General features: G+C 43.8%; 1 protein-coding gene across 1 annotated transcript in view; it reads right to left on the reverse strand.

Annotated features, from left to right (window-relative positions):
- Positions 1 to 6,880, reverse strand: part of LOC106562225 (A disintegrin and metalloproteinase with thrombospondin motifs 6) — a 90,748-nt gene extending 83,868 nt beyond the window's left edge. Inside the window, exons 1-3 of the mRNA XM_014127024.3 lie at positions 6,418 to 6,880; positions 3,755 to 4,282; positions 2,845 to 3,245 (exon numbers count right to left, since the gene is read on the reverse strand). Coding sequence (XP_013982499.1) covers positions 2,845 to 3,245; positions 3,755 to 3,857 — 504 coding nt within the window. The 5' untranslated portion in view covers positions 3,858 to 4,282; positions 6,418 to 6,880. The remainder of the gene's footprint in view (positions 1 to 2,844; positions 3,246 to 3,754; positions 4,283 to 6,417) is intronic.
- Between the last annotated feature and the right edge of the window lie 5,559 nt (positions 6,881 to 12,439).

Here is a 12,439-nt window from a genome sequence, read left to right on the forward strand (position 1 = left end):
TGGTTCTTTATAGTGGGTGGACTGGCTGGCTGGCTGGTTGGTTCTTTATAGTGGGTGGACTGGCTGGCTGGCTGGCTGGCTGGTTGGTTCTTTATAGTGGGTGGACGGCTGGCTGGCTGGTTGGTTCTTTATAGTGGGTGGACTGGCTGGCTGGCTGGCTGGCTGGTTGGTTCTTTATAGTGGGTGGACCGGCTGGCTGGCTGGCTGGCTGGTTGGTTCTTTATAGTGAGTGGACTGGCTGGCTGGTTGGTTCTTTATAGTGGGTGGACTGGCTGGCTGGCTGGCTGGTTGGTTCTTTATAGTGAGTGGACTGGCTGGCTGGTTGGTTCTTTATAGTGGGTGGACTGGCTGGCTGGCTGGCTGGTTGGTTCTTTATAGTGAGTGGACTGGCTGGCTGGCTGGCTGGTTGGTTCTTTATAGTGAGTGGACTGGCTGGCTGGTTGGTTCTTTATAGTGGGTGGACTGGCTGGCTGGCTGGTTGGTTCTTTATAGTGAGTGGACTGGCTGGCTGGCTGGTTGGTTCTTTATAGTGGGTGGACTGGCTGGCTGGCTGGCTGGTTGGTTCTTTATAGTGAGTGGACTGGCTGGCTGGTTGGTTCTTTATAGTGGGTGGACTGGCTGGCTGGTTGGTTCTTTATAGTGGGTGGACTGGCTGGCTGGCTGGTTGGTTCTTTATAGTGAGTGGACTGGCTGGCTGGTTGGTTCTTTATAGTGGGTGGACTGGCTGGCTGGCTGGTTGGTTCTTTATAGTGGATGGACTGGCTGGCTGGTTGTGACTAAAGCTCTGATGATCCTGTAAAGCAGCCTTTCTTAAAGTATGCGTCGCGACAACATGTCTGGCTGGATGTTTGGTTCTTTGTAGTGGGTGGACTGGCTGGCTGGCTGGTTGGTTCTTTATAGTGGGTGGACTGGCTGGCTGGCTGGCTGGCTGGTTGGTTCTTTATAGTGGGTGGACTGGCTGGCTGGTTGGTTCTTTATAGTGGGTGGACTGGCTGGCTGGCTGGCTGGTTGGTTCTTTATAGTGGGTGGACCGGCTGGCTGGTTGGTTCTTTATAGTGGGTGGACTGGCTGGCTGGCTGGTTGGTTCTTTATAGTGAGTGGACTGGCTGGCTGGCTGGTTGGTTCTTTATAGTGGGTGGACTGGCTGGCTGGCTGGCTGGTTGGTTCTTTATAGTGAGTGGACTGGCCTGGCTGGTTGGTTCTTTATAGTGGGTGGACTGGCTGGCTGGTTGGTTCTTTATAGTGGGTGGACTGGCTGGCTGGCTGGTTGGTTCTTTATAGTGAGTGGACTGGCTGGCTGGTTGGTTCTTTATAGTGGGTGGACTGGCTGGCTGGCTGGTTGGTTCTTTATAGTGGATGGACTGGCTGGCTGGTTGTGACTAAAGCTCTGATGATCCTGTAAAGCAGCCTTTCTTAAAGTATGCGTCGCGACAACATGTTAACGGTGCGTGGCGACAAGTCTGAGTAAAAAAATGTATTTCTAGGAACTCAGAGGTCTCAACTTACTGTTTAGAGTTAGAAGAGTAGAATATGCAAGATGCAATTTGGGGCGCCCCCATTGATTTTGTTAGTCACTCTCATTCAGATATCATATTAACATGGCATTAGTCATGGCAAAATGTGTAGAATTGAAGGAAATTTGCTTTAAATCTGCTAAGATTTCTCTCCACCCCATGGAAAAATGGGTAGAATTGCAAAATATTTGCTGTAAAACAGCAACAACAAAAATGAGCGCCATGGCAAAATGAGAAGAATTGCAGAAAACTTGCTTTAAAACAGCAACATTTTCTTTACGCCCCATGGCAAAGTGTTTAGAATTGCAGGAGCCCCCCTGTACTGCTGCTCATTCCGTTCACCTCCTTCCGTTCACCTGGTCTACGTCACCGGCCTTCTAGGCGTCACTGAACTGGATTCATTCCCACCAACCCCGGACTGTCTTGTCTCATTACGCACACCTGGTTCCCATTCCCCCTGATTAGTATGTTATAGATGTGCCCTCTGTTCCCCATTGTCCTTGTCAGTTATTGTTACCATGTCCGTTGGTCCTGTGCTGTTGTATCGGCTTCCATGCTACGTGTATTTGTGCACTTGTTTTCCGGGTCTTGTCCCGTGTACTATTTAGAGGTTTACACCTTGCTCTTTTGTTTGGGTGTAGAAAATGTAAAAAACTATTACGTATTCCTGCGCCTGTCTCTAATCACTAGACAACATGACAAAATTCAAGTTAAAACTTCAATTTCTTTCTCTGCTGTCAACCAAATCTTGCTTAGGACCCCAAAAGGGATCATGTTTTTATGACCTTGGGTCCCAGGAAAACACAGAACTTCTCAATTTTCCCAGGCTGAAAAAGTCTAAGAACCCCTGCTGTAGAGAGCTTTCCCCATTAGCCTTAACCTACTATGCCCTATCCTAAGTGGCACTGTGCCAGGTGGAAGGAGGCCAACATGCTATTTAGCAAACTCCACTCTGTCTAATCCTGTGACAGTAGAGCTGAGGGTTTGTCTGAGGTAGCCAGAGCAAAGAGAAGGCATAGTATTAACTCTCTGTGACTGGTCAATGGGGGCCTCCTGGCCTCCTCACAAAACAGATCCTTAAGTACTCAAAGAATATTCAAACACACTCAAATATCCACAAATACATTCAGACATACTCTAAACAAAAGTCACAGAAACCCATAAAGGGGTGTAGAGTGGTGGTGAGTGTTCTACTTGGAAACAGACAGATCGTGTTGTCCTCTTTTCCATCCCTCCATCACACATTTCAATACCCTGATTGGCTACAGTAGCTTCCTTCCAACACACACCCAAACCAAACACATCAACTCCAGAATCCCATGGTACTCACCAAGCCCTTACAGTTACTGAGTGCTACTCTGGTGGAGCTGTACTGATCCTGCAGGTATCCTACATAGTGGCAGTTCTCCACCATGTCATGTCTCCACTCCAGGCCTTCTCTCCCCCAGTACTCCACCGTGAAATGTTTGGACACCAGCTGGGGGTTGAGGGTCAAGTTTAAGTGAAAGTGCTTTCCGTAAGCCGACAGTCTGTAGAAGACTCGGGTCTGGGCCGGGTCCTGTTCGGCGTGGTCGGTTGACTCTGGGCCGACGGTGGTGCTGGTTGGGTCGGCGGTCCGTCTCCTGCGACCGGGCCGGTGGTGTTTCACAGTGTAGCTGAGGAAGTCCCCATTCTCGTCCACCTGCATCGGCACAGTCAGCTGGTAGTGCTGCAGGTAGGACAGGTACTCCACTTTTACAGAAAATAACAGATGGGGAGAGATGAGCCATTGGAGGAGGGGTGTACGAGGAGGAAAGAATGAGGACGAGAAAAATGAACACAGAATGTGAATCTGAGTAAGAACATTGATACACTACAGTAAGAGGCGACATATTTAAGACAATGGGGGCCCTCCAGCCATTATAGAATATAACAGGACCACACACTACAGATAGTAGAACTCATAGAATGTAGAATGTCTATGGTGGAACTCAGACAGACAGGACAGACATGACCTCACAGTGTTCCAGAGCCTAGCAGGTTGTGATCAACAGTGGGTTCATCCCTCTAAAATAACAGTCAGGCCAGGACCACCAGATGTTACAGATGTCTCACTGACTGACCACTGACCATGAGTAGCAACCATGCATACACCTGCCTCACCGGGAGGACCAATCCGTTTCTCTAAAGGAGAGAAGTTCTAGAACCTTGGCTGAAATCGAGCAAGTTAAGATGTACAATTAAGCAATGAGCAATCCTACCTTGTGAGTTGTGCGAAAGTCTTTGAAATTCAGAGGAAGCCATGACCACCACCAGGCTCAATATCAATATACAAGTCAGCGTCTTCCGCAAAATTTCCATCATTCAGAGAAAGGTCTGACATGGGGTTGGGGGGAGGAGGGGTGAGGGGGTGGTGCTACTGACGGGCTAGGAACACACGATCAGTCCGGCGTGCCTGGCACCATAACAAGCCCATGGTTTGGGTCCTCTGTGGGGGGAATGTTCTCACTACTTCTTCTTCTCTTCTCGTCTCATCCAGGTCTCATCCAGAGAACGTCTCCGAGACACTCAGATTCCTCCTGAGGGCAGCAGAGACTTCCAGACCTCACTGGCGTTTCCCTTGGAGCTCATGTCAGCCACTCGTCATGGGTGGTGGTGATGCTAGAATCCATCGACAGATCAGTCAGTCAGTCAGTCAGTCAGTCACTCACTTCAAGCACATCCACAGCAGCAGATCTATAGATCTAGATCTATATTGGAAGCTTGTCTTGACCAATCCATCTGCATACCTGTGAATACATCGGTGCACAGTTCAATAAGCATACCTGCTACAAAACAACTAGTCTACACTCTTACAAATATCTAGAACCTAAAAGGGTTCTTCTTGTGTCCCTAGGAGAACCCTTTGAAGAACCCTCTTTGGTTCCAGGTAGAACCCTTTTGGGTTCCATGTAGAACCCTTTCCACAGAGGGTTGAACATGGAACCAAAAAGCATTCTACCTGGGGAAAAAAGGGTTCTCGAATCGGGACTGCCAAATAACCCTTTTGGAACCCTTTTTTCTAAGAGTGTACTACATAGGCTAAACTTTTAATCTGCAAATTACAATTAGCCATGGAAAAAAAGATGATGCCAAACGACTGCACAGCATATTCACCAACAGTACACTCCATGACAGAAATACCCTCCTCCTGTAGCCTGCTTACCCAGCATGCCATGGTTTGTGGTTAGCAGGATAGCGTTTTTCGTCATGAATCTTGTTCTGGAGGCAGCTCTGCAGAGTGGTCGCTAGCTGGCACCGCCACAAAGTCAGACAATCTGATTTTAAACCGAACCTGAACCTTAACCCTAACCACACTGCTAACCTTATCCTTAAATTAAGCACATTTTTGTGTTCATTAATTTTTTCAATATAGCCCATTCTGACTTCGCAGCTGACTTAACTAATGGGAAATCGCTCAGTTCTGCCTCCAGGACAAGACTCGTGACAATAAACGTCAACATGCATGTGGCTAACGGTGTTCATGACACCGTACCATCTCCACAGCCTAAGGAGAAGTCAGTCTTTCAGATATTCAACAGCAAGTCACAACAACACGTTGATCAACTACAAAAGCAGCCTGTACTTCGATGTCCGCCAGCCTCCTCAGTCAACACAGCACCTGTCTCTATAACAGGTTTAGGCATCTCTCCCCCACTGACTCTCTCTGCAGCCAGGATCAAATCAAAAGATTAACGTTGCTCTCAGCAAGCCCTCTGTATGTGTGTGCGTGTGTAACAACGCAGAAATAAAGGTGTTATAATAGTGTAATAATACACACATTTATCATTGAACCTATCCATCAAGTAATTAATAAATCAATCACTTGTTCTATATTTCAAACCATTTACCGGATATTCTTCAAGAAAGAGAGGGTCACTCACTCACACAGCTCATAAACGGCATGCCATACTTTTAGAACCAAGTCCAGGCGAGGTTCCAAGTTTACGTCCAAGTGAAAACGCGTAAATTCCAGTAATCACCTCTGATCTATCGGATGTGCGTAAAGACAGTATGGGTGGTTATCTGTCTGTGGCTAGAATCCAGTGTTGGAAGCGGCGTGCTGCACCTTCTGTAAGCGCTATATAATGAACATCAAGCGGCACATATCCAGACAGCAGCGCTACATCTACTTGGCCACTCCGTCTGACCCAGACATTTGGCACCCTGCCCGAATACATCAGACTACACCGACCGACCGACTGAAATAAAAAAAACGTTCACTGCTCCTTTCAGGTTAATCTAGGAGGATATGTAATTCAACTACAACTGGAATATTATACCAACAGTTCAACACTGCTCCTATGTCAGGGATTACAAAAAGAGTATGAAAACGCCGGGAATAATTATTGTTCGCTATTGTAGAAATGACAGACACTATCTCGCTCAAGTCATATGGGTTTGTTTGACGCCTTAGCACACAGACAGAGACGGACCGTTCTTGCAGGTGCTGGCCTTGTTTTAGTGAGTTACAAATGTAACAGTGCAGATAAAGTTGGCTATGCCAAGTGCTTAGACATCAAACCAGTTTCAAGAGACACGTGAATTTTCTATAAACGCTGGAAGAAACAGTGGATCCAACTTTAACCAACATTTACTCACCAAACACTGAATGTGTAAGGAATTCCAAGTGCCCATAGGGTTGTACTTTTTCACGTGTCATCTAGTTCTAATTTGGTTAAAATCACAAAAGAGGTTTTCCAAAAGATGTACGCTACAATGTGAAAGATAAATCATTGCATTTTTTTTCTTTTTTTTAAGATGGTTAGCCTACATATTTGAAAGAAAAGGGATCTGCGGCGGCTCCGTTAAAAGCGCATGAGAGACACACAGCATTCTCTAGTTGTGTCTATGGAGTGCTGATAGACTACAAGCAGATAGTTACCGTCCTCATCTTCATTGTCAGCGGCAAAGCCCGACTGTGGAGAGTAGAGTAACGTTACAGAGTGCAGACAATAGACTTCGCCTGCGCTGAAATTCCGTAGTAGCCAGATGACTTCTCTCCTCTGTCCATCTCTTTTCGGTTTATGCCATTCTCTATATCCCCATGAGAGAGAAAACAGAGGAGCATAAATGTCTTAGCAGAAAAGTCTATCCCCAAGAATAACTTTTAAACTAATTCCAAAATAAGGATACCTAATTCATAGACCAACTGTCCTCTTTAAAATAGACTTGGTGTGTTATCTGAGTTGTTATTTTGGATAACGCAGGTAGTATGCTGCACAATAATAACAAATAGTCTACATCTAGGACAGTGTATGCAACACAGCTAAATTGAGTTGAAGTAGCACCCTTTAATACAGTATACCCGGTCTGGAACCATAGCCTAGTTCTGAGCTGCTTCAAATTGGCAGCTTTTTCAGGCTGGGAGGTTCAGCTGACGTCATTGCAGATGTGCGTATTCTAACATCAGCTGTGCGCATGTTCCAATCTAAGAGGAGGGGGGGGGGTACAAATAGGTTGCAGGTACTTCTCTTTTCCGCAACCTAGAACCTATAAGCACAAAGTGTAGCATAATTGACTGTTTTTGCCAACTGTCACAGTAGAAAAAAGTTAGGCATACTTAAAAGTGTTTATTGCAAAGAAGTTGTACACAGGTGTAGAAAAACATTTTTTTTCTGTGGATGTTTGGTCATTAGGAGACCTAGCTAACATATAGTAGTGAAATTGGTCAACTTTAATAGCCTGCCCTAGACCTTGGCCTCTTATGGTATGCCATCTATAGTGTACAGTATGTACATCTCTACAGGCCTAATTTTTGACAAAGCTAACAATATCCTGCATTTATTCTTGTTATGGAATAATAGATATGGTTTAAATAAACGTATATTGTCTACCTAGTAAAACAATGATTTGCTCCAGTGCTGTTGCTGAAGTGCACCAGTGACTGAGTTGGCCTAGGGAAAAATGAGATGAGTCAAATAGGCAAAGCTGCAAATTTGCAGAGTGTAGTGTGTAACCTACTTAAGAAGGAGAATCACGCTGACGATGAACACAGAACTATTTGAAGGATTGTTGCGCCTTCTTGTGTTCAAAAACTACATAGCAACTTTGAGCCATTATCAACTGTAGTAATAAATGCTAAAGAACTGTATTTTTCTTAATCTCAGAAACTCATCTTGTCCTCTTTATTTCACCTGTACTTATTGTCTTATTAATGGTGATATTTGATGTGGGTTCTCTCATTGTGGGTTTGATTGAATTCCAGCCTAAATTGGAGTTGAAATGTAAAAGAAGACGGCATGTGCCGTCAAGCCTTGGCCTGTCTGATAGGTGGTTTGAAAAAACTATTTCATAAACCGAAATGAAATAATTAATAAACCTGTTTGAAAAACTAAAATAGAATGAAACTATTATATTTGACTCCAAAACGAAATAAAATAAAATAAACCATGAATGATGTTCAGTTTTAGTTTTGGGTGGGAAAAAAATCTAATGGGGTTTTACTCTTTTTTTTTCTAATCGGGTTTTCAAGCTTCTGAATCTGGCATGTCACATTGAGAATGGACGTGTTCGAGAGCATCAAAACGACTGCAGGCGCTGCTGACTGACTGATCTACAAGTCACCTTGCATCATAAATAACAACTCATTAGTATTTGTAGATCAGTCAGTCGAAATTTACCCATGAAACATTGCGGTTTTGATCATCTTGAACATAACCCTTGACTTTATCGTTTAAACGTAAACTCAACAAGATTATGTTTCTACAAACAGCACCCACAGAGATACATATCAACTTTATATGCAGTGCATTCGGAAAGTATTCAGAACCCTTCCCCTTTTGGAAATGTTGTTATGTCACAGCCTTATTCTAAAATGTATAACATATTTATTCATCAATCTACAAGCAATAACCCATAACGACAAAGCAAAAACTGGTTTTTAGACATTTTTGCAACTGTATATTAATTACTGAAATATCACATTTACATAAGTATTCAGACTCTACTCAATACTTTGTTGGAGCACCTTTGGCAGTGATTACAGCCTTGAGCCTTCTTGGGTATGACACTACAAGCTTGGCACATCTTTATTTGGGGAGTGTCTCCCATTCTTCTCTGCAGATCCTCTTAAGCTCTGTCAGGTTGGATGGGGAGTGTCGATGCACAGCTATTTTCAGGTCTCTTTTGAGAAGTTCAATTGGGTTCAAGTCCGGGCTCTGGCTGGGCCACTCAAGGACATTCAGAGACTTGTCCCGAAGCCAATCCTGTGTTGTCTTGTCTGTGTGCTTAGGGTTGTTGTCCTATTGGAAGGTGAACCTTCACCCCAGTCTGAGGTCCTGAGTGCTCTGGAGCAGGTTTTCATCAAGGATCTCTCTGTACTTTGCTCTGTTCATCTTTGCCTCGATTGTGACTAGTCACCCAGTCCCTGCCACTGAAAAACATCCCCTCAGCATGATGCTGCCACCACCATGCTTCACTGTAGGGATGGTGCCAGGATTCCTCCAGACGTGACGCTTGACATTCAGGCCAAATAGTTCAATCTTGGTTTCATCAGACCAGAGAATCTTGTTTCTCTACATATATACACACATTTGCTAAAATTTCTAAAAATCTGTTATCACTTTGTCATTGTGGGTTATTGTATGTAGATTGATGAGGAAAATGTGATTTAATACATTTTAGAATAAGGCTCTAATGTAACAAAATGTGGAAAAGTGGGAAGGGGTCTGAATACTTTCCCGAATGCACTGTATATTTATTAATTCCATGATTGTACTTTTAGATGTGTGTATTTTTGTGAATTGTTAGATGCACTGCACTGTTAGAGCTAGGAACACAAGCATTTCACTACACCCGCAATAACATCTGCTAAATATGTCTATATAACTTTTTATTTTCCTTTCTTTTATTTCAAATAAAAATCTTAAAAGTAATAGAAATAAAAACAAATATAAAAACACAAAACCATAAAGTAAACATATAATGACATATCATTTATTTGGTTGTACTGCCTTGAGCAAGGCACTGTAAAACAACACATTTCACTGCACCTAGCTGGTGTATGTGACAATTGAACATCATATTTTACTGTATGTTGACCTTTGAAACACCATTGTTGACACAAGAGGATGGTAGCATAGCATACACCTGTAAAACCCCTCTCAAGCAAAATGTGTGCAAACAGAATCCCTTCCAGCCCCTTTTGCTCCCTCTCTCTCACACACACACCTGTAATGAGAGTATATATATACTGCTCAAAAAAATAAAGGGAACACTTAAACAACACATCCTAGATCTGAATGAAAGAAATAATCTTATTAAGTACTTTTTTCTTTACATAGTTGAATGTGCTGACAACAAAATCACACAAAAATAATCAATGGAAATCCAATTTATCAACCCATGGAGGTCTGGATTTGGAGTCACATTCAAAATTAAAGTGGAAAACCACACTACAGGCTGATCCAACTTTGATGTAATGTCCTTAAAACAAGTCAAAATGGGGCTCAGTAGTGTGTGTGGCCTCCACGTGCCTGTATGACCTCCCTACAACGCCTGGGCATGCTCCTGATGAGGTGGCGGATGGTCTCCTGAGGGATCTCCTCCCAGACCTGGACTAAAGCATCCGCCAACTCCTGGACAGTCTGTGGTGCAACGTGGCGTTGGTGGATGGAGCGAGACATGATGTCCCAGATGTGCTCAATTGGACTCAGGTCTGGGGAACGGGCGGGCCAGTCCATAGCATCAATGCATTCCTCTTGCAGGAACTGCTGACACATTCCAGCCACATGAGGTCTAGCATTGTCTTGCATTAGGAGGAACCCAGGGCCAACCGCACCAGCATATGGTCTCACAAGGAGTCTGAGGATCTCATCTCGGTACCTAATGGCAGTCAGGCTACCTCTGGCGAGCACATGGAGGGCTGTGCGGCCCCCCAAAGAAATGCCACCCCACACCATGACAGACCCACCGCCAAACGGGTCATGCTGGAGGATGTTGCAGGCAGCAGAACGTTCTCCACGGCGTCTCCAGACTCTGTCACGTCTGTCACGTGCTCAGTGTGAACCTGCTTTCATCTGTGAAGAGCACAGGGCGCCAGTGGCGAATTTGCCAATCTTGGTGTTTTCTGGCAAATGCCAAACGTCCTGCACGGTGTTGGGCTGTAAGCACAACCCCCACCTGTGGATGTCGGGCCCTCATACCACCCTCATGGAGTCTGTTTCTGACCGTTTGAGCAGACACATGCACATTTGTGGCCTGCTGGAGGTCATTTTGCAGGGCTCTGGCAGTGCTTCTCCTGCTCCTCCTTGCACAAAGGCGGAGGTAGCGGTCCTGCTGCTGGGTTGTTGCCCTCCTACGGCCTCCTCCACGTCTCCTGATGTACTGGCTTGTCTCCTGGTAGCGCCTCCATGCTCTGGACACTACGCTGACAGGCACAGCAAACCTTCTTGCCATAGCTCGCATTGATGTGCCATCCTGGATGAGCTGCACTACCTGAGCCACTTGTGTGGGTTGTAGACTCCGTCTCATGCTACCACTAGAGTGAAAGCACCGCCAGCATTCAAAAGTGACCAAAACATCAGCCAGGAAGCATAGGAACTGAGAAGTGGTCTATGGTCCCCACCTGCAGAACCACTCCTTTATTGGGGGTGTCTTGCTAATTGCCTATAATTTCCACCTGTTGTCTATTCCATTTGCACAACAGCATGTGAAATGTATTGTCAATCAGTGTTGCTTCCTAAGTGGACAGTTTGATTTCACAGAAGTGTGATTGACTTGGAGTTACATTGTGTTGTTTAAGTGTTCCCTTTATTTTTTTGAGCAGTGTATATATATGTTATTCTTTTTTTAATTACTATGCTCATGGTAGATATGTTACCATGGTAAGTTGGTTTAACCCCAGTGTTGGGGAGTCATGTAGTTCAACTAGTAACTTACCTCCATTTTCGAGTAGTGGTAGTTGAACTCAATTCAAAGCTTGGTAGCGTTTTCAATAGTTAATTCCTTTTTTTGCCGTGTAGAGGTGTAGCTAACTATTGTAACTACATACTACTTTTTTGCTAAAGGAAAATAAAAAAAATTGTGAAGTAGGCAATCATTTTCCTATTCGGCATCAGACCTGCCTAATTCTCGCTTTTGTGTTTAATAGGCTAAATAACACATTCCGTTAACAATTGACCCCAGAATGATCTGTCGTGCATTTTGTAGTCTGTGACATTTCAGATTTAGATGAGACTTTTTCATGAAGTAGTTTGGATGTAGTGAACTACTTGTTCAAAGTAACCTTAGTTAAGTAAACTTCTATATATTTTTTAAGGGTAGCTTTAGTGTACCTTAACTTCTTCTTAAGTAATTTCTTGGTAAACTATGTTTTAAGAGTAGCTTCCCCAACACCATTTAACCTTACCAATACTATCAAATCCAAATGTTTATCACAGACACCATCACATGGGGAGCAGCAGCCATTCATGGAAAACTTTGAACCTTGGCGTTAACAGCTCATAATTGTGACTCAAAGATGAATATAGGGATTCATTATTATTGTATTATTATTATTATTATTATTATTATTATTATTGTTATCAGTTTGTAAGATAAGCCCCCTTTACTTTTTGGACCTTAAACTGGTGCTTGACCTCATGCCTATATAGGCCCTATACATGTATACATATGGCTCCGCATGAATTTAGTTATGAGGTATAGAGCCATGGAACTAATGTACAAGAGATTTTCATCTTCATATTCACAAAGTGAACAATGGACAAGCCAACATAATAAAATCATTTTAATAATGTTTTTTAAACATGAAAAACTGCATGTTCATTTCCTTGTTTGTGCATCTTCGTGTATTAAAGTTTTCTATTGGTAGTTAGTCCCTACTCTTAGTGGCTGTAAAGTATATGGCCATGTCAATCACCTGTCCTGAAACAGTATATAATTATGTTCCTTCCCAGTACCCTCCC

Source organism: Salmo salar, chromosome 01, assembly GCF_965601325.2.
Source record: "Salmo salar chromosome 01, fSalSal1, whole genome shotgun sequence".
Lineage (NCBI taxonomy): Eukaryota > Metazoa > Chordata > Actinopteri > Salmoniformes > Salmonidae > Salmo > Salmo salar.